General features: G+C 34.2%; 2 protein-coding genes across 3 annotated transcripts; both read right to left on the bottom strand.

Moving 5' to 3' along the window:
- Positions 12589 to 17073, bottom strand: LOC105165801. 2 transcript variants are annotated; one of them, XM_011084938.2, is made up of 5 exons: positions 16741 to 17073; positions 15713 to 16605; positions 14435 to 14844; positions 12990 to 13059; positions 12589 to 12903 (listed from the first exon to the last, which is right to left on the bottom strand). In XM_011084938.2, the coding sequence occupies exons 2-5, from the start codon at positions 16438 to 16440 to the stop codon at positions 12840 to 12842; spliced, it is 1272 nt and encodes a 423-aa protein (XP_011083240.1). In that variant the 5' UTR covers positions 16441 to 16605; positions 16741 to 17073; the 3' UTR covers positions 12589 to 12839. The 2 variants fall into 2 exon arrangements, with proteins under 2 accessions (XP_011083240.1, XP_020550517.1); XM_020694858.1 differs by having other exon boundaries at positions 15713 to 17073.
- LOC105165800 (probable carboxylesterase 18) lies at positions 20209 to 22110 on the bottom strand. The gene is made up of 2 exons (XM_011084936.2): positions 21355 to 22110; positions 20209 to 20758 (listed from the first exon to the last, which is right to left on the bottom strand). Exons 1-2 carry the CDS (start codon positions 21976 to 21978, stop codon positions 20327 to 20329), a joined length of 1056 nt encoding a protein of 351 aa, XP_011083238.1. The 5' UTR covers positions 21979 to 22110; the 3' UTR covers positions 20209 to 20326.

Genomic DNA, 23833 nt, shown 5'->3' with positions numbered 1-23833 from the left:
ATAGATTATAAATGTATTTTAATAATTATAAATTATATATATTATAAATTAAAATTATTATATATTAATAGGTCTAATTTGATTGGCTTACTAGAAAGGCTATTTTCATCATGATTTCTATAAAAAACTAAGCCACCTTGCCCAGGGGACGGTGTGATTATTTATTCATAACATAAGGGTGATTTCTGATATTAAAAATTTTATAGGGGGATTTTTGATATTTTGACATATCACAGAGGGTCACAATAAATTTAACCCTAGATTTTTTAGATGGCCTTTCAAGCCCAAGCATAGGCGCATGCATCTGTTCCAACGCCAACAATAATTCTTACAGTTAACCGTAATTATGAAAGAATCAGAAATATGGGAGCTACAGAATTTAAGGGCACCTTAGACCCAGAAATTGCTGAGAGATGGTGGAAAAAAATCAAATATGTGACGAACTTAGTGAATTGCACTCAGGAGAATCGACTTAACTATATTGTTTCTTTGTTGGTGGGGAATGCATTGATTTGGTGGAAGTCAGTACAGAGGGAAAATGAGCCAAGAGAGATAACTTAGGTTGAGTTTCATATAGAGTTTGATAATGAATACTGACCCAATATGTGCCGAGACTAGAAGAGAATGGAGTTTTTAAACTTAGTGCAAGGGGATGATCAAACAGCGGCAGAATATGAACTTCGTTTTGTTGCATTAGCCAAGTATGCACCAGAAGCGGTAGCGACACAGGAGGATCGTTACCATTTTGAGCAGGGGCTACGACCAGAAATAAAAATGGGTCATGCAGTTAGAATAATGAATTTCAAAACTCTTGTTGAGTCGGCGGTACGAATGGAAGAGGAAGTAACCAAAGACAAGAAGAAAGTCGAAGTGAGAAGAAAGTCAATGTATGCAATAGGGAAGTCACGTAGGTTGATCACGAGGGGAATCACTTTTCATTTTCAGCAGAAAGTGGAAAATTTTTCAATGATGGTCTTTCTTTTTGAGGAAGTAGTGGGCCAAGGTTTAGTGGACTAATAGGCTTCGATACAGGTATGATTGAGCACAATTTGTCTACTATGCCTTCTATTGGATTAGGTAGGACAGTTGGACAGGATTATAGTAGTGGGGTAGCCTTCATACTGAGTTCTTCTACTTGTGGGAGGTGACATTTAGGACAATGCTGGGGACTAGGTGCTATACCCAGGATTTGTTATAACTGAGGAGGTACAGGACACATGTCTAGGAATTATCCTAGTCAGACTACCACTTTAGGTGGAAGTGCGTCCAATAGGACCCAAAACTAAAGCAATATCGGGAGTAGTGGTCAGGGAGTTGAGAGAGGCAGAAGTAGAGGCAGAGGTAAAGAAATTGGTAAAAGAGATGGTGGCCACACTATCGGTGGGAGTACAAGGGGGCCCGAAGCGCAAACAACTCAGGGACAGACCCAAGAAAGAATATATAACATGACTAGAGAGAAAGCTCCAGCATCAAATGACGTGGTATCAAGTATAATCTTGTTATTTGACATTGAGGTTTATGTTTTGATTGACCCTAGCTCTATAGATCCATACATTTCATCAGAACTTGCATCTAAAATACCGGGTGAGAATAGTCCTTTGTGATATAATTTGATGGTTTATTTGCCTATAGGAGGGAGTGTGGTAGTGAATAATGTTAGGAAGGGAAGTGTAGTGAGAATCAGAGATGTAAGTTTACCTGTGGATCTCATAGTGATGGGTTTGAAGGAGTTTGATGTAATCTTGGAGATGGATTGGCTAGCACTACATAAAGGAATGGTTTACTTTTTTAAAAAAGAAATAATGATTAAGTCTTCCAGTAAACCAAAAGAGTATTTCTGGAGATCGTCAAGTAGTGTCAGTTTGTGTAGTATGAGATTGTGTGTTGATTATCGCCAATTGAATAGGGTGACAGTGAAGAATAAATATCCATTTTCAAAGATTGATGACCTGCTAGACCAGTTAAAGGGGGCTATAATATTTTCAAAAGTCGACTTGAGGTCTAGATATTGGTAGTTGAGGATAGTAGAGAAAGACATACCAAAATTAACTTTTCGTACTCGTTATAGTCAATATGAGTACTTGGCAATGCCAATTGGCTTAACAAATGAATCAACGGCCTTCATGGTGTTGATAAATCATATTCCAAGAGTATCTTATCAGTTTATTATTATTTTTATAGGTGACATAGCATGAACAACATCTGAGGATAATGTTACATATTTTGGAAGAGAAAGAGTTGTATGCCAAATTAAGCAAATGTGAGTTCTGGGTAAATGAAGTAGTTTTCCTTAGACATGTGATATCTAATGATGGGGTTATGCCTAACCCTTCAAAGGTGAAAGCCATTATGGAATGGAGAGTACCGAAGAATTCGACTGAAGTCTAAAGCCTCTTGGCGTTAACGCGATATTATCGGTGATTTGTTGAGGGCTTTTCCATAATTCTCGGTCTTTTGACAAAGGGAGTAGCATTGTAGTGGACTGAATAGTGACAACAAAACTTTGATGAGTTGAAGAAAAGATTGACTTCTATTTCGATTTTGATTTTACCGTTTGGTAGCGCGCTGGATATGTAGTATATGCGGATGCCTCTAAATAGGGCCTGGATGTGTATTGATGCAAAATGAAAAGGTAATTTTCTTATGCATCTCGCCAGTTAAGGACTCTCGAGTTAAATTATCCCACGCATGATCTGGAGTTGGCAGCAATTGTGCATGCATTGAAAATTTGTAGACACTATCCCTATGTTTGGTTTCATTTTTTCGCATTTCCTAAGACAAGGTAAAACACACTCAATGTTTGTTTTTATGTTTTTACACTTTATCTGTGTGTTTTTTTATTTTTAAACTTTCTATATATAATATATATACACACTTATATATAATATAAAAGAGAGATTTGACAATAAACAGTAATTTTTGTCTCCTAAAAATACAATATTAAACATACAATATTTATATATACATATTTATATGTAAAAATATATATAAAAGAGATATGATTTGACAATGAATAGTGAATTTTGTCTCCCAAATTCCAATATCAAACCTAAACCACTTATCTTAAAATATTTTAAATTACCTCAAAACACAAATTCAAACATACTATCTATATTCAACACACACTTACTTGTCTCTATTTTTCTCTCTCTATCTCCAAAACACAAAACAGAACACTCAAAACACAAATCAAAACATTATGTATTTGTTTGGAGAAAATTTTCAGATTTTCATTGACCACAAGAGTTTTGAGAAAAAGAATTGAATTTGAGACAAAGGAGATGGATAGAACTGTTGAAGGATTATGACTGCACTGTTGATTATCCATGGAATGCAAATATGGTAACAAATGCCTTGAGTAGAAGAGTTCGAGTATATTAGCCAATTTGGGAGTCACAATCTGAAATTGCTATTGGAAATGAGATCTATAAATAAGAAATTGGAGGTTGATCAAGTAGCAGGTTTGTAAGCAGCCTTCTAGCGTAAGACAAACATTGTGGATCAAATTAAAGCCGCAGACTCGAGATTCTTTCTTATTATGGATGTTGGAGAGAATGAAATATTGTAAGAAACCAATTTTTTTTATAAGAGCTGATGGAGTGATAGTGAATGGGGAGCGAGTTTGTGTGTTACGCGAGAAGATTTTACGAGAAGCTCATAATGCACTATATTCAATGCATCCTGATACAATAAAGATGTATCGGAATTTAAAACCGTACTACTAGTGGTAGACAATGAAGAAGGATGTGAAGAATTTTTGGCTAAATGTGTGATATGTCAGCAGGTAAAAGCTGAATATCAAGCGCCAGCAGGTAAAAGCTGAATATCAAGCGCCAGCAGGTAAAAGCTGATGGGTTACGCGAGAAGATTTTACGAGAAGCTCATAATGCACTATATTCAATGCATCCTGGTACAATAAAGATGTGTCGAAATTTAAAATCATACTACTGGTGGCAGACAATGAAGAAGGATGTGAAGAATTTTTGGCTAAATGTGTGATATGTCAGCAGGTAAAAGCTGAATATCAAGCGCCAACAGGTAAAATTCAACATTTAGCAATACCAGAATGGAAGTGGAAAAACATCACTATGGATTTTGTTGTAGGGTTGCCATGTACCCTCATGAAGCATGACGCTATTTGGGTAATTGTAGATAGATTGACGAAGTCAACTTATTTTTTGCCGGTACTACTAGGTGATTCTCTGGATAAGTTAGTTGAATTGTACATTTCTGAAATCATAAGACTATATGGTGTGCCTGTACTTATTGTGTCTGATAGAGATCCTCGATTTACTTCATGTTTTTGGAGAAGCTTACAAAGGGCATTAGACACAAAATTGCACTTTAGTACTGCATTTCATCCTCAGATTTATTTAAATATATACTTTAATTAATTAAAAATTATTTTAGATTTTTAATTTAAATTATAAAATTTTAAAAACTTATTTAATTTTTTTCTTATTTTAAAGTATATATTTAAAAAAAAATATGCTTTAAGAGATGAAAATGCAAAAACATCACTCAAAGTAAATAAAAAAGTACACATATGAAATATATAAATACTATGAGGGTATTTTAGTAAAGAAATATTCAAAATTAAGGTAAAAAAAATAGTTAAAAAACATCCCCAAACGCACAAGGAGCGCGTGTAATGGACCTTCCGTTAATTACTAACACAATGAGTATTTGTTGCTGTTTTTAGCTTATTTAAAAAATACAGGGAGGTTTTTAGCCTATTTCGAACACACATGGGGTTTTTAGCTTTTTCAACAAATATAGTGGGTAAAATGCATTTTAACCAATTTTATATATAATTGAGAGACTAATTGATAATTATTAAAAAACTTAAATTTAGTCACAAATAAATTATAGGTTGAAATTCCAGTATATTTAAACTTGGACGGAATAATTGGAGCTTCTTATAATATTTGGGAGCATGTTATATTAATTAAGAAATTAGATAGAATATAATAAAAATTATTAAAAATTTTAAATAAAAAAAATTAATTAAAGAGAAAGTGGGGGGTGGGATGGCAGCACGTGGCCAATCCCCCTGACCGCCTCACTTACCCACTCTAACACACACACGCACATATATATATAGTAGTATCATACAAAATCACACACAGCTCACATATTTACACACCAACGAAAAATTTTAGATTTTAATTTATATTAATTTATATAATTATATTATTTGATTAGTTTATTTACTAAATATATTTTATATTGATCGGTACACTGTTTAATTAAAAAAATTTATGAGTTTGACCTATTAATCAACTACTCAATTATACATATTGGTGTTTAATTAAATTATATAGTAGCGAGAAATTGATAGAAAATATGTAGAAATATTCGTAAACAATTATGTAAGAAATATTATAAAATTATATTTGAGAAATATTATGGTTATTAAAAAGAAAATGAGATTGTCGCGATAATTCAATTTAGGGATATTATCAAGAACTATAGTTATAAAGAAATAAGGGGTTTGATTAAATGAATTCTTATGAGTTAGTTGATAAATTAAATATATACCTTAGAAGTTTAGGAAGTCTAGTTATTTAGATGAAAACAGAACAGATGTTTGAATTTCAATATAAATAAATATTAAAAGACTGGCGGAAATATACAAATATTATTTAATATTTTATTTAGCATTTATGATATTCTCAATATAATGATTATACATATAATATTTTATTATAAGACGTGATATTAAAGTAGAGGGTTGATCAACTCTTTGTGTTAACTGAATCATTTCGAGATTTAAGGTAAGTATAGCTAGTTGGATATATATATATATATGGATATTATATGTTTGTTGTTGTTTATATATTTGATCATCCATGTTGACCATTTCTCTTGGTTACATTGATATCTGTGAAATGATTATTATGTGTTTATTTGTGATTGTGTTGTACAAATATCATATTAATGATTATATGATCATATAAATGATTGTCAAATGAAATTGAATGAGAAAGTTATTGATGAGGAGAAAATTGTCAAATAAAATTGAAAGATGATGATATTGTGAACTCAAGTAAAAAGATAGCTTACCTAACTGGGGAACATACTATAATGCCTTATGATGATATGATTAGTAACGAGTTGTGTGCTGTCATTGATCAATGGAGATAATGTGGCATATCACACGAGTTGTATGTTGTGTGATATGGTTGATGATGGGATATCATACAAGCTGTGGGCTGTGTGGTATCATTGAGGATGGTGTATAATACGAGCTGTGTGCTGTGTGAAAGAATCGGTATGGTTCGGGAACACGGTGGAAGCGTGAAATAAAAAAAAATAAAACTGTTAAAAGGGGTGTTTCCCTTGAAATTCTCAGGCGTTTGTTGTTTTTCAATAGCATAATAACAAATATATAAGCATATTAGACATGTGGCTAAAGGATGAAACAAAAGCATAAAAATACAACATGTACCTTTAAAATTTGTTTCTATAGATGGGCAGCAATGTGCTTTGTTTTCATTTGCGTTCATCTTTCGTTCATTTTAGGATCCAAATTAGAACCTCTCTAATTTGTCACACCACACTAAGGAATAGGTATAGTTCTTTTTCAATTACTAAATAGAACAAAGAACAAGAAAAAGCAACTTCAAACTAACATGCTATTGTTTAGTGCTTTTGGATTGTTTTATGTTCTAACTTGAAACCAATTCAATATATAGTAAAAGGAGAATATTTTTAGAGAGAAAAAGAGAGCAATCTCTTGGCTCATTGGTTGGTTATCCCAAATATATGTATAGTTTTGTATATTACATACAATTGAATTTAAAATTCAATAACTACCAAGTTTACCTCCAAGGCAACCTCTACACACACATGCATATAACTTTAACCATGATGAATAACCACTTCATCATGTTAATCATGGTGAGAAGTTTCAACTCCTTCTTAACTTGCACCAACCTCCCTCAAATGGGCTTGGACTTCAAGTATACACCGGACTTGGTTTAATCAAATTAAATCAAGCACAACCAAAGCCCATTGGACAACAATTAATTAAATTAATTTTAGCCTAATTAAGTCCAAAGATTCATTTAATCTAATTAAATAAATCTATGCCCAAACACTAATTAATTGATCTAATCAATTAATTAAGTCAAACTTAATAAATTAATTCGATTAATTTAAAATTATTAAGCTCAAAAAATTAATTAATCCAATTAATTATTCTTGAGCCATTCAATTATTAATTAAATGATCCAATTATTTATATATTCTCATTGAATTAATTTAATCCAATTAAATTAATTCGTTTATTCTTGAATTAATTCCACTAATTTTTATAGTAATTTGTGTTTGACTCTTAGGTTCACCCTCAGCTAGACTTGAGCATTGTATCCAACATAAATAATTAGTTAAATCAAATTTAATTAATTATTTTATTAACCATTAAGGGGAAACGCCTGTCACCATGGGTGACCGTCTAGCAACGGCCCATGGCACTAGAGGCTAGGTGAATGTTGGCATGAATATTTAGGCTCTCGAGTTCCATACAAGTACTGTCCTTCCATCTACCATCTCTCAGCCTTAGTCTAGGGCATGGAATTAGGCGTCGGTTCCCATCTTGGACCAGGCAGCTATGTCGAATACTTGAAATGTGTTTACTCTATTGATCGACAAAGAAAACCATTTTCAAAATTCGGCCAATCACTATAGCTATATACTTAAAGAGTCTAAATCATCTCAAAGCGCAAAATGAGATATATCCATCATATACTGATAGGGGACAGATTCTATATTGAAATCCACCGTCCTCACTACATACTTTGACTATACTGGACAAAACTTATAACGAGCACATCGACGACACAGTCATCTCTCGCCAGATCCAAGATATAGCCATCATATGCATGCGAGTGCGACTGCCATATTACTCAAGTCCAAGGACTAATCATGTACTATCGGAGTCAGGAATTCAAGTCATAGTGACCAAGCCTCCAAGATTTTCATACAACGATTTTCGCGAGTCAAATCAATCAATTAACAACCTTGTCAACTAATCATCACCGATGAAAAACTGCATTTATCTATTGAATGCAATACTTAGTGCAAGTCTCTATAGGACTCTCGATGCCCAGTCGCGAGGCTCTCAACTTAAAACTTTTCAGACCAACCTTCAGAAGTTGGTTTCATAACTGTCATCCAATGCACAGCCCAACTACATGGGTTATTCAATTGGTCTGTGGACATTTGTTGTAATGTTAAAATACTCAACGTAAATAGTAAGCACAACAAACACATGGTGCCACAGATGAATTCTTACTACATTCATTAAGATAATATCACATTCATAAAGATTGTTAAATGGTTCCCAAAATCACCAATCTAATTGGCTTCTGGTTATCTATTCTAACAGTGTGATATTGAGAAAAAAAAAAACAGAGAGAGATATTGTAATTGAGGTGATGATAGCCGTCAATACCATTGAGTAATGCACTTCAGTTTGGTTAAGATGGGTTATAAGAAAATAAATGATAACGTAAAATATTATATCATTGGCTAATATATGATTGTAGCCATGTATTTTGTCTTATGCTGCTGTTATTATATGACGAATATTGATTGGTAGGTATGACTGTTTTATGCTTGACTTGCTGCATATGTATATATATATATATACTTGTTAGCTATACGTATTGAGTAGACAGCTCATTTCTTGCCACGTACTTTTTCAGGAAATAGGTCACACTAACTAGCCATATTGGATTTTGAGTCGTGCCATCACTCTTAATAGGTCGGTCAGCCATAAGATCTAAAACCGACTAATACCTTCCTCTTTATGAGCAGTGGGAGTTTGCTCCTCTTGCAAAGTGAGCACAGTGATGGCCTCAAAATGTACCCTTGCACCCTAGCCTCGCCATGGCAAGTTCATTTATAATACTCCGGTATAAATTTTTTCATATGCAAGTCAAATTTACCTTGTTCATGGTTTTGAAAACTTCATTTTTGCACTTCCGACACAGAAACTTAATTTTCTCGCGGTCCATATATGCATGTTGAGACTTGGCCTATTCTATAAATGTAGTAACACCATCCTCAAACTCCGACGTAAGATCCGCCCTCCTCAGCAGATTCTTCTCATACATCTATCTTCTCAACTATCTTAACATGATAAGTTCTACACACATATATTATTATAATATTAATTTAATTTGCAAAAGTAGAACAAATATAACTAAATAACAAGTATTGCATGTTTAATTGACAAAAGGGGTTCAAGTTGTTACCTTATTAAAATAACTTCAAAGATCAACAAAAATTCGAGAGAGATTGACAAAGGAGAGTATAAAAATGTTAGATGGATAGTGAGAGGTCAAGAAAAATTCGAGAGAGATTGAGGAAATAGAGAGAATATAAGAAGAATTGAAAGAAGATAGTGATTAAATGCAAATAAAGGAACATATATATAGAAAATTTTGAAATGGTGATTTGAACTGTCTTTGGAACGCAACAATAGTCATTATAAAATAGCCGTTGATGCACAACCAAGAACGGTGGTAGGAACACATTGAGGAACGATAGTAGCCCTCAAAATATAGTTGTAGTATCGTTGTTGCAACGGTTGACCATCTTATTAATACATGAAAATTATTACAAGTTGTAATCGTCTTTGCCACGATACTTGTAACACTTTCAATTTCTCACAAATCTCATATTTAGGAATGATTGTTATAATACCCGTTGTCCTAAGTACTAAAAGTCTTTCAAATTGTACATCTATTTTAAATGAATTTACCAACTATCAGTTTTTTATCACGTTTTAGATCACGTTTAGGAACGGTAATTTTTTGTCCGTTCCTACTGTTCACAACGTGTTTCAATATGAGTTACTGTTAGAAATGGTGACTAAAAAGCCAATTGGATTGGCGGTTTTGGAAATCATTTAGCAATCTTTATGAATGTGATATTATCTTGATGAATGTAGTAAGCATTCACCTGTGGCACCGTGTGTTTGTTGTACTTACTATTTACGTTGAACGGTGTTTTAACGTCACAACAAATGCCTACAGACCAATTGAGTAACCCATGTAGTTGGGTTGCGCATTGAATGGCAGCTACGGAACCAACTTCTGAGGGTTCGTCTGAAACGTTCCAAGTCAAGGACCTCGAGATTGGGCATCGAGAGTCCTATAGAGACTTGCACTAAGTATTGCATTCATTGAATGAATGCCGTGTTTCATCGGTGATAGACATGGGATGTCTATGCAATTTTAGTGGATTAGTTGACAAGGTTGTTAGCTGATTGAATTGACTCGCGAAAATTGTCATATGGAAGCTTTGGAGGCTTGGTCGATATGACTTGAATTCCCGGCTCCGATAGTACAGGATTAATCCTTGGACTTGAGGAATCATCACAGTTGCATGCATATGATGATTATATCTTGGATCTGGCGAGAGATGACTGTATCTTCAATATGATCATTATATGTCTTTTCCAATGTAGTCGGATTATGTATTGAGGATGGTGGATTTCAAGATAGAATCCGTCCCATATTAGTATATGATGGATATATCTCCTATGCGCTTTGAGGTGGTTTTAGACTCTCTAAGTCTATGGCCATAGCGATTGGTCAAATAGAAAATAGTCTCCTTTGTCGATCAATAGAGTAAAGGCATCTCAAGTATTTAGCATTTTGCGTGGTCCAGGATGGGAACTGATGTCCAATTTCATACCTTAGGCTAAGGCCGAAAGATGATCGACGGAAGGACCATACCTGTATGGAACTCGAGAGCCTAAATGTTCACGCCAACATTCACCTAGTCTCTTAGTGCCATAGACCGTTGCTAGACGGCCACCCATGGTGACTAGCATTTTCGATTAATGGTTAATTATAAATAATTAATTAAATTAGATTTAATTAATTATTTATGTTGGACATAATGCCTAAGTCTAGCTGAGGGTGAACCTAAAGAGTCACACACAAATCACTATGGAATTGGTGGAATTAATTTGGAATTAATTCGAGAAGAAACGTAATTGGATTAAATTAATTCAAGGAGAATATATATATATAAACGCTTGGATCATTTATTTAGCAATCCATTTGGTAGATGGCTCAAGAATTAATTATTAGATTAATTAATTTTTTAGTTTAACACCTTTAAATCAATTGGATTAATTTATTGAGTTTGGCTTAATTAATTGATTGGATCAATTAATTAGTATTTGTGCTTAGATTTATTTAATTGGACTAATGAATCAATGGACTTTGGTTGGGCTTAATTTAATTTGATTAAATCGATTCCAATGTATATTTGAAGTCCAAACCCATTTGAGGGTGGTTGGAGCAAGTTATGAAGAAGTTGAAACTCCTCACCATGATGAAGATAATGAAGTGGTTATTTTCATCATGGTTGAAAGTTATGTGCATGTGTGTGTATAGGTTGTCTTTGAGGCAAACTTGGTGGTTACTAAATTTTGAATTCAATGGTATGTAATATACAAAAACTACACACATATCATGCATAACCATAACCTTAGTCACGAAATTTTGCTCCCTTTTTCTCTCAAAAAATGTTCTCCTTTTATTTTATATTGAATTGAGTTCAATTTAGAACATATAACATTCCAAAAGCACTAATCAATAGTGTTTGTTTGGAATTGTTTTTCTTTTAGTTCTTTGTTCTATCTAGCAATAGAACAAGAACTATATCTCTTCCTTAGTGTGGTGTGGACAAATTAGAGGGATTCTAATTTTGATCCTAAAGTAAACAGGAGAATTTAAAGGGAACAATGCACGTTGGTACTCAACTATGGAAGCAGAGGGTAAAGTTTCAATTTTGTTTCTATGTTTTGTTTCATGCTCTAGCCACTTGTCTAGCATTGTTATTTATTTAATATTATACTTTTGACAAACACCGAACGCTCGGGAATTTCAAAGGGGACACCCCTTTGAATCGATTTTAAATAATTTTTTATTTCACGCTTCCGCCGCATTCTCGCGCCATATCGATTCTTTCAGTTGCAATACTTTACCATTATAAGTTTGAAACATAATTAAGTACACAACTTTTAGCACTAATATTGAAACAACAATAATAACAGTCATGACGTCCCAAAAATAAATAATATAAAAAATAAAAATCCTAACATCAACAATCTCCCTCCGTTTCTCAAGAGTTCCAGTGCCCGTTCCAATGAGGAATGGTGTTTGAAACTATCAAACGAGGAATGGTGTTTGAAACTGTCATTAAATCCGACCCAAATTTTGCTAATTTTGCTTTTTCTTTTGTAGTGATGAAGTTATCAAATCCTTCTTATTCTCATTAGAAAAAAGTAACTGAGGCCTAATTGTAATATAATCCACATGTGTCTCTCCCATCAATCGACACTAATAGAAGTAATGAAAATTCTTCTCCTATTTCTTTGATGAGAAATGTTAAACGAGAAAACTCGATTGAGCGTTTTCGTAGTTGTCTGCTTTGCGACTCTTTCCATTTTACTCTCTCCATCTCTGCTCTTGCACAACTTTCTTAGGCCATGGGCATCTAATGGAAACAGTTGGAAGGGGTTTAATGAATTATTCAGTCTGCAAATACAATACAATCAAGTAAAAAAGCTACTTTATATAGATGGCTAGCAAATATCAATCACTTTTAGATGGAAAATGGACTATAAAATTAACTATTATGATCCTGAAATAGCTGTTCTAGCAGGATAATTTCAACAAAATAATCCAAAAAAAAAGGCCTCAAGGCCAAAAATTACCACCACCTCAAGTACATCAAAGTTAGTATAATTTATACACAAGAACATTGTACAGCTGTCGAACTAAATTCCTGCAATTAGCAACTCTTGTAGTTCACTGTTGTCGGAACTTGGGCCTTATCATGATCACCCCAGGCCTAGTCTCATCAAAATGGTACCTGCAGACGACATATCAAAATTCTCAATATAGAGAGATCTGTAGCACTCCGCTGCACGAATATTGAAGAAAAAAGAGAAGCTTCACCCATTCTCAGAGAGAAAGTTGCTGATAGCTGATGGAAGTGCAGCTGCTCCCCGGCTGTGATTACCCTTACCTGTTGAAAATGCAAAAAATATAAATGTTCGTACAAAGTCACATTCATTATTCTAAGTGCAAGATGTTCTTTCTCCTGAACAGAAGAAAGAGAACTAACAACCAATGAATCGATTGGAGAAGATTCCACAGGAGGAGGATCGTAGGCTTTCTTGCACGGTTATTTCAGTCTATCCACATAAATTCTACATCATTGAATTTCTCAACAAGAAGAAAACATATGGCAATAATAATCGGTATAATTGACATTAAGAAATGTCCAAACCTTGAGGGATAGATAAACATAAACGACCTAATAAGAGATTTTAGCGATTCTAAAATAACAAAATAATAAAATATTATTATCAAGCATAATACTCATATGTAAAAAATAAAAGTCAAATGGCAAATAAAGACAACTAAATATATTGATTGAAATTTATTCAAATTTTTCTTTAGTATATTTATTATTTCCTTTCTGCTACCTAAGGGTAAAATGGTCACATACATAAGATAACACAAAAAATAAATAAAAACATCAATTGGGTACCAAAATGATATTAATGGTAAAACTCAAGTACCAAAGTGACATTAATGATAAACCCCGGGTACCAATATAAATATTATACATATTTTATTACAATATAACTTGTAAACAGAATTTTACATGGGTTTTACCACTATCCATTTTGTAGTAATGAATCTGTATGTCGTCTTACTAAAGCATTTGATCCCCCTCTCGAGGTCTTACAAAGAGCATGGAAACATATAAGAACTCTCAAATGTTAACAGAAAAGAGAAATATCTTTGGTTCTGTGAAAAAAGTTATCTTGATGGAAGAAGCTTAAGAAGTTAGCAGCATCAAGGCATTTATCAATGTCACATTACAGCAAATGTATATGGAGGAAAAATATTTGTCCAAAGGACCACTTGGTTGCTAGATTTTAGTCACTGAACTAAACATGTCAGTTGGTTAAAAATGAATGCAAAATTCAAGGATAGTATATAGATGAAAATGGTGTTTATTGAAAGTATTTGAAAAGTCTAAAATAGTTCATTTCCTGATTGCTAAAATACATATATGACAGCAGTGTTAGTTATGAGAAAGATGAATATAACATTATAACTCCGTAACTTCTATAAGTTACAAACCTATATTATATTTGACAAATGTCTGCAGCTTAAGATGTGCACAATTGACAATGGTCACTAAATCAGATGCAAATATTGACAGAAAACATCTAGATATAACAGCCTAATGTCGGTTCTGGATAGAATAGCATCCATATCAGGTCCTGTGAATGGTATTAATAAATTATTTAGCAAAAATGTGCATGTCATAGTTTCTATTAAACTAGTCTCCTTCCACAGAATTCTCTTTTCCAGATACGACATACCTGTTATGACTTGCAATGATTTTGGCCTCAGCCTAGATGAGGGGTGCAGCCTCCCAAACTTTTCTATCTTATCGTAAGTTGTAGATAGCATCGTTTCAGCAAGCAACAAGCCTGATTCCTTGTGGGATCCATTCAGTGTGGCTAAGCAATTTGATGACGCTTCTGATTCAACAGTTCGTAGACGTTCACGCAATGCTTCAACTGCTTCCCCTGCATGCAGACCATGCAAATCCAATGTCCATAAATCATTTTTAGAGTTCCTGACAGTCAGAATTTCCTTGGCTGCCTTGGCATTAAGTTTCTTAGCAGCGCTCCATTCTTCTTGAGCTTTAACTGAGAAACTGTGCGCAGATATATGATCGCCTCTCATGTACGCATCATTTGCGGCCTTAGAATGACGAGATGCTGATCTGATAAAACGCAAACTTTTAAGAACTGCACGATTGGGGATTAAATGTTGACAAATTTTATCCTGCAATATCAACAATTCTTTTCATCCAATTTAAATATTTTCAATTGTGACCACAATGATATTTCAGTTATAACTTCACTAAAATTACATGGGCAACCATTTTGGCCACTCTACCACTTACATTCCATATTTAAGTTTTTGAATTAATTCTATCAAAATAACTGGACAAGTCAACAAATTTGGTATATGCATCAAAAGGCTACAGAATACAGAAATCATTAAGAGCATTCTTCAACCTATCTGTGGATCAGCCAAAGGGTATTTGCATAGTCGTCGACAAGGACAAGACATGGATTCAAATTAAATTAGGACAAACATCCCCCAATTTGTATATATATGTATGCATTATATACAGTGTTACATCAGCATTTGTATGTCTAATTCATGCAATGCATACCATAAGAAGCACTTCCTCTAGTGAGGATGGCTGTCATATGTTATGTAAATGGTCAAAAAGAAAAGAACAAACTAGACACAAATCGTCACATCTCAATAGTTTATTAAAGAAGTGGAGAGCAGAATAGTGGCTGATCTTTGAACTGCAGAATTTGACAGAAAAATACCACAAGTAAGAGAAAGGAAATGTTTAATGCATTAATTTGCTTGAGACAAGATAAAAATAAGTTGGCTAATATCAATGTAATAATGGTTCTGGCTCCTACATTCTCATTTCTAATTTTCTGCTATTTGTTTTTATTTTTTTTTGGTGGGGGGGGGGGGGGGGGGGGGGTCTCATCAGCAATAATTTTATGATTCAAGGAGATAAAAGCATAAATGAAAAAATAAAAGTTTCACGAGAAACATACCTTATCAACCTTATTGCATCTTTTCGATGGATTAGATAAACATCATCCTCTTCCCAGTCAGGCTCAGGTTCAATCGGTAAAGACTTGGCAGCATCCAGTAACAGCGCCAGAGACGCCTCATCCCTGGATTCTTTATTACTGTTGCTGAATGGATCAATGCTAATGCAGCTCATATCTGCCTTTTCTCCTAAAGAAGCACCTTGGATGTGAAAGGATTCAAAGTCATTCCCATTTGACTTGACTTCTGTGTTCTTGGCATCTTTATTCTCAGAAATAAGCATTCCTTCCAGTAAAGATAACGCCTCTTCAGTATTGCTGTCTACACCAGCCAAGACATCCTGAATCAAGCTTTCGTCTGCCCAAGGATGGAGATGGTTAAGCTTCCGATAAGCTTCAGCGGTGGCCTCTCTCCCGACGTTTTCAGCTGTACCAAGACAAGAGTTGCTAACTGGTCCTCGCCTTTGCAAGTTCCTATTTTTGGTTTCTATTACAGAAGGAAAATCCGTTGAAGCTGCAACTACAGATGAAAAGGGCTTCCTTAATAGTGTTTGATTTTTATTTTGGGGGGCAGTCGGTCCTGATAATGATGGATAAGCCTCATAATCATTGTCAGATTCAAGACCTTGCTGCTTCCGTCTTTGCTTAAGGTCAAAAGCCATCCAACCCAGTGTGCTTTTAGCTTTAGCCCTATTGCCAGGTACAGGGCTTTCACTAGTGGACGCGCTCATCTTAGTTCTTTCAGTAAAAGAAAAAAGCGCCCAGAATAATTTAGAAGCTAAAAGACACTGCGAAATCTAAAAGCAGAACTACAGAGAACAAAAAAAAGTTAAGACAAAGGGAACGAACAGCTTTCTGGTTTGGCTTTGGTTTCTAATAACTTGTAGGATGGCCTGCTGAAAAAGGGTAAAATATAATTGAAAAAGAATTCTAGCACCACCAGGAATGGGAATATAGTTAACTGCGAAACCTGAAGACGAATAAACTCAAAGAAAAAGTCGAAGATAGAAATTGAGAGCAAAATAGATTACCTATTAGGGAACAGTGAGAGGGGAGCGTCGTTCCCGGAGGGCAAGGGCATCGATTGAGAAGACATGATTGAAGAAGTTTAATGGCGATCGAGGAACAACAGGTGCAGCGAACGGATTGTAGAGGGTGATGATGACGGAAGATGTAGAAGAAGAAGAAGAAAGGAAATAATATCTGGAAGCCATAAACCCCAAGAATCGAAAGCTTGAATACTGAGGACGAAGGGGGAGAGTTTCTTCCTTTCCTTCTTCTCTTTCTCTGGTAGGAAAAGCTGAGGAAGGGAGGTCAGGTCAACATCAACCACTGTTCACCTCTTTCAATTTTAGAGCGGTAAATAAAATAAAATATTAGGTGAATCACACTCACACGTTCCACATTTGGTTTAATTATATCAATATTTTCTCTCTTTTATAAAATTAAAATGTTGACATAATTTATTTTAAGCATGTATTTATAAAATTTTATTGGGGTATACATCCTTGTAATATAACTACAATTATAATATCATCATGATGTTCTTCTTAGTCACGATTATTTTAGTGATATATTTGGAAATAACTTAGTAGTAATACATTTATTTCTTCCTAATTGCTTGGGATAATATTATTCAATATTTGAATTGTATGTTTACTAATAACTTAGTAAGATAAAAGTACTATTATATCTCTCACTTACTCCTATTACACGGTTAGAATTAATTGACCAAGTATATTTCAGTAATTTGCTACATTCGAGTCCATTTGATAAATCAATATTTTTTTTTTCTTTTGATTTTCTTCCATCTTCAATACCTTCCAATTTTCGTTTATGTCAATCTTTCATTTTCTTTGATTTCTTTTCTCCCTCAACAGCCCTCAATTCCTGAATATCCTTTAAAACATTTAGGAATTCTATTGGAACATAGTCTCTTTCACAGGCGTATTATATCTTAAGATGCAGATGGTAAGAATTTAGAAGATAAGTATGCGAATATTTTCAAAATTAGTTAGCCCCGATCTCTAGGACTAGATCCAATATTAATGTGGTTGAGAGGCTTAGCACACCCGTTGAGGGTCGAGATAGTAATACTTGATGGTAACAAGGTTGATATGATTAAGAACTTTCTGGCTACTTTGCGTTAACTTTAGGAAACAGTATTACTTTAGTCCGATAAGTATGCCTAATTTTAATTTTAGTTCAATAACTATGCTCATATTTATTTAGGTCCATTAACTTTCGAAACTGCTTACTTTTAGTGTTCTGACAAGTTTTTGGATAAGTTTATTCCTATGCAACTTTTAAAAAGTAGTTTTAGACCATATGCACTCACTTCGCGATTTTTTATTAATGCTCGCGTGAAATGGTATCAGGACCTATGTTTATTGAATAAATATATGATTATATTACATTTTGATATTATTTATCCACTAATGGAGGATACTCTTTGAGAGAAAATGGAACCGAGCGAAAATTCGAGTTGCAATGAAAATAGAGAATATTTTCAGATTCTAAAAATACAGAGAAGGGAATTTCTCATGCAAATTTTTGACAAAATGTTACAATGGTCCTAAGAGGATTGATTCAAAACTTCCCACGCCAGAAGAGGAACGAGAATTGCTGAGAAATTTTGAAGTTCGACAAGTACTACTAGAAAACGTGGTGAGGCGTTTACACTCTACTGAAGTCCATAGTAGAATCCCAGCTAAGAGAAGCGAAACGGGTAAATTCCTGCATAATTACAGTTCTAAAAATTATGATTAAAGTAACTGACTAGAAAGAACTCAAGATGGATACATCAAAGATCTCCCAAGATTTGAGGGAGATACAAAAGAGAGTTCAAGACTAAAAGCATAGGTTAATTCATATACGTATTAAAATAGAAACCTTAAGCCAGAAGGTGGATAAGATCCTTAAGTTCCTTCCAGATCTACATAAGGATATCACAAATCTAAAGTCAGAAAATTGCAGATCTAAAGAGAAACCAAAAGGAGAACCCTGAGACATCAAAAATCAGAGAAGAGCGAAATAAGGGACGCCCTTGGAACAATACCTTTTTAACACTAGAAGGGGAAGGCCACGGAGATTCCAAAGCCGAAGTCCAGAGAAACTCTGATTATCGCATCTATCAGATCTATAAGATAATGGAGGTAACGAGAGCAAATCTATCAGATCTACAAGAATTGGCGGAATCCTTTTCTCAACTCGGGATTATGAATTTAGTCAATATTCAAACCAATAAAATCACTCCAATACTACCACCGCCGGAAGGAAGTACATGTTCTAATGATCCTCCCTAGGATCATCCAATGAGAGAAAGTGCGGACTTCCACTATAATGTCCTCCAACGTTCATGGGAACTAGGATTCATGAAGAAATCCTAGAAAAGCGCCTGAAAATACACATTGGGCAAGAACCATGCTCTAGCCCCTACATCCAAATGGCGCTATACTTAACCAGGACATTATTGATTTTCGAAATACCGAGAAATTGATAGATGAATGGGTTGCAGCCGTCCAGATAGCAGCAACCACCCTAGAGCTCGACAAGGAAAACTTCATAAAATTTGTTGAGTTGGGCTTGGAGGGATCTGTGAAAATTAGATAGGATAATACCCCAAAAGATACCAAAGCCAGCATTCTCATCGGAGACTCGAAAGGCGCGATAGGAGATCGGCTAGGAAGGCTTATCAAAATACACTTAATCGGAGATGGATACTTCGAAGGAAGTAGAGTAGAAAAAGCTAGAGAATATGCACAAGCTCTTTTCAACCTTGAGCTAAGAAGTATTTGCGCAGTAGATGAATATATTTATTAGTTTCGCAAGTATTTCTTCTACTATTCTATTTTTTGAATTCTCTTTAGTTTTAATATATTACCTAATTGTTAATGGAATTCCACTTCTTTTTAGTGTATTCTTCTATTAATATGTTAGACTAATTTTCTTATTTCTGGTTAAGGTTAATGTTATTGCTTGATTTCTAAATGTTGTGAGATCTAATTTATGCTTACTACTCTCGTTAGTAACTATTCATGTTATTCTCTGCGCTCTTACTACAAATATCTAATTTATGAATAATGTGATCACTTGTTCATTATCAAGAAATTTTGCTATGCTAATTTAACTTTGTAAATCCGTATAATTATTTGTTTAGTTCCATAATTAGTAGCAATATAGCATGATTGATTATGTCACAGTAGTTAATTATGTTACGGGGAATGCATTATCTAAGTTAGATAAATTATCATAGGAATTTGTTAGTTATAATCAGACCTTTCTAATTCTTAATGTTGTTGATAGATAAAATCTTGTGGATGTTTCGAAGATTGTTTATTGATTAGGATATAGCCAACAGTCCTACCTTGGTTGACGAAAAAGTAAAAAAATGTGAGATAATTAGATCGTACCAATAACCATAACTGATTTATTTATTTAAACAAATATTATATTTACGTAAATGATCAACCAATGAAACTAGGTAGCTAGGTACGTGGTGGAAGAAAGAAAGAGTCCTTCACGATTAATTATGGGTAACCATACATTGTCTGTTGGTGCGTACAAACAAATTAAACTACGTACAAGCTACATATATAATAACATAAAGGTAAAGGGCTACTTGACAACCTTGGAACACTGGTTGTGGATGAAGTGTTTGATCTCGGAAATGAGTTGAGTAGATTCAGGAATCTCAGGAAAAATGTAAAAAGCATGAAACATATTAGGGTAGTGGATGAGATGGGCCTCTTTGCCGGAGGTGTTGAGCCACTCATAATACCTGGTTTGCCAGTCCTTGAGTGAGTCAAAGCCAGCCACCACCACCATTGTTGCCGGAAAATCCAATTTGGATATGTCGGCCGCCCTGGGGCCGCTGACATTGATAACCTCATGGTCACGGTCCATTCCTGACTCAGGCGGCATGAATGCCTTCCACATCCAATCAGTCCTCTTCATTGACACTATTACATCAACCTCCGCCAGTTCTATCTCCGACTTGGTACGTTCCTCTCCTCCAAAAAAGGGTTGTACGGCCATCAATCCAATTACCTTCAATCATCAATTCACACTCATAATACATACATATATATGAGATGATCAGGTAGCAGTTACATGAAATTAAGCAGCAGAATATATATATATATATATATAGGAAAGATGGTGTACTGAGGGAGTGTTGGCGACCACTTTGGTTTAAAATTTGCACTTGACAATTTATTGTTGAAAATAAAATCAAAAAGCTTACACTAAAGCTTTTGAACATTTTAAATTATGATAATATAAAATAATTATATATAACCACAAATTTAACTAACATTCCAATTTAACTTTTTTCACTTTCCATTATTATTTTCTAATACTCTCAACTCTGACTACTAATCCAGGTTAAACTGTTCTTTGAGCACATTGCCAGCCAAAAAAATAAAAAAGTGATTGCAGACAGTAGCCGCGGATGTGTTTGCAAAACGGGTTGGCCGGTGGGGGTGGGGGCACGCAAGTCATATTTATAAATCACCATCACCATAAATATTGTCCCTTTTTAGGTAATATAACCATGAATATCTAGGCAAGTGCATAATTATATATGTAACAGCGGGGCCTATGCATGGGGATGCAGGGTGTCAAATTTAATTTCAATGGCTTGCCTTGAGGTGTGTAAATTTTGACTCGCAAGCACGCTTAGTCACGTGGTGCGCCAAATTCCCTCCGGCGCTATCTCCCGCCAGGAAACAACGTGACAGATCAGCATTTTTGGGTAGGATATGACTCTGTTCGTCTAGGAACTTGAGAACGTCGAATCCGTCCTCGTACTGAGCTGGGTAGCGGTATTCGGGGGCCAGACGGTAGTTGACGGAGACGACAACCGCAGGGATCTCGCGTGCGAAACGGCGGCAAACATCGTCGTAGGCCTTGAAATCGGGGGCGAGATAGACGAAGCCACCACCGTGGAAGAAGACGACGATGGGGAGCTGCGGATCAGATTCAGATTCAGGATAACATGGGACGAAGAGTCGGAACCAGAGGTTGCGGGAAGGATCGACGGTAATGTCAAAGGTCTTGACGCCGTTGCGGGGTTTGGGGTTGGGAGGCGTCTTGAGGCTGAAGGAATCGAGCAAACTAAAAAGTCGACGGTTGATGGTGCCATCGCGGCGTCGGGCGGCGTCGTTGAAGGTATTGAGGAAGAAGAGAGTGATGCGCGTCTTCCAGGGGAGTACCAGACGCTGATGGCTATGGTGATGTCGGGTGGGTTTGGGTATTTGGGTATCCATATTGATAAGGTATGGGTATGGGTGTGGGTATGGGGCAGGGCAGTGGCAGTGGCAGAGGGAGAGCAAATGCAAGGATGTGTGGACGATACGATGAGTGAATAACGGAGGACGACTTATTTCAAAGACTCTCTATACTATTATAAATAAAAAAAATTTGTAGTACCAAATTTTGAAACATTCGTTCAAATTTATTCTTTAATTCATTTATTTCTTTCAAAAAAATTTAATCATAATAGGAATTTCAATAATCTTTAGTAATTTCATAATTATATATTTGGGATAATTACATCTACAATTCTTGATTTATAATCTGTTTACACAAATTATCCTTATTTTTAACATAATTACACATACACCCATCAAGATATCAATATCAGGTACACAAACCACCCTTTACTTTTTTGAAAAATTACAAACACAACCCTTTAAAATGTTAGTATCATTACACAAACTACCCCTATTTTCTCGCTGTCATTTGTGGTTTCTGTAATTACGCAAAAAATAGGAGTGGTTGTGTAAATAGATCATAGATCAAAGGATGTAAATGTAATTATCCCTATATATTTTTTCTTTCTCGACTTACTACTCTACGTTTATCTTAATTTTAATTTATCATGTTTTTTTTTTCTTACAAACTTTCATACTTTTAATAAATTTATAATTGTAATTTATTATTTATCTACCACCTGGCTATATATTTCTTTTTTTTTTTTTTACGAACTTCTTTCTTTCTCATTCCATCACAGTTGGTCTTTTTACAAATTTAGTTTTTCTTTTAATTTCATACACACCCCAATTTTTTTTATATGTTAGTGAAAATCGAGTATGTAACAAAAGGAAAAGAATAATATCTAGATTAAGTTAATTTTATATTTATTAAATAAAATAGAAAGTATGTAACATAAATTGATAATAGAAGTTCCGTAGTGAATTAAATTATATCCAACTACTTCAGTACTTGATTGGTTTGGAGGTTTTATATCCAATTAAATGAACACTGCAACAATTTTATGTCAAATAAAATATGAGATGGAATTTTATATTTTAAATTATATGTCATACACAAGAAATATGTAAAGAAAACATTATTTAAAGAATGTCATATGTATGTATATATATATATTAAATAAAATAAAAAAAAATAACAATAAAAATTGAAAGAGAAGTAGGAGTTGGCGTGGTACTTGATAAATGTATTTTGACGTGAAGGAGTGAATAAGGTAGGTAGACAGGTGAAAGTTATGTATAACAATCATACCGCTATTGTCGGTTGCTGTATATCATTAATGCTTATTGCTTCCAAGTAGGTAACTCTAAATATAAAATCAAGATATCCTCCCTCAAACACTTGTATGTTGAAATATGACTTTGTTAATACTCTAAATTTGCTTAGTTATGTTGTACTTGCAAAAGTTGTTCCTACCTATTTTACAGTAAACATCTATTTCACCTTTTACTCATATTTAAGTTTATGCAATTTTTATAATTACTATGTATTACTTTCCCTTATTCTCATTAATTAATATTCTCCATAATAATTGAAGAGGGTTAATTGCACTTTTTATTTTATAATATTCATTAAAATAATACAAAAACTTAAAATAATTTTCACCTTAATTTTGTAAAAACCTAATTTAAAACCTTAGAGAATCAATTGAATTTTGTCATAAATATCATATTGATACGTGGGTAAGCAATTGTTTTAAATAATAGCGAATTTTAAATATTATTTTCTTATTTGTCTATTATGATTTGTGGGGATATCATAACAATAAAAAATGTCAGGCATCTCTTCATAACATTCTCAAAGAGAAAAAGACATAAGAACATGGCAAGTCCAGAAAAGAACTTCAGA

Source organism: Sesamum indicum, linkage group LG6, assembly GCF_000512975.1.
Source record: "Sesamum indicum cultivar Zhongzhi No. 13 linkage group LG6, S_indicum_v1.0, whole genome shotgun sequence".
In the NCBI taxonomy this organism is placed as follows: Eukaryota; Viridiplantae; Streptophyta; class Magnoliopsida; order Lamiales; family Pedaliaceae; genus Sesamum; species Sesamum indicum.
Note: the sequence above shows the minus strand (reverse complement) of the source record. Positions and strands in the feature narration are given on the sequence as shown.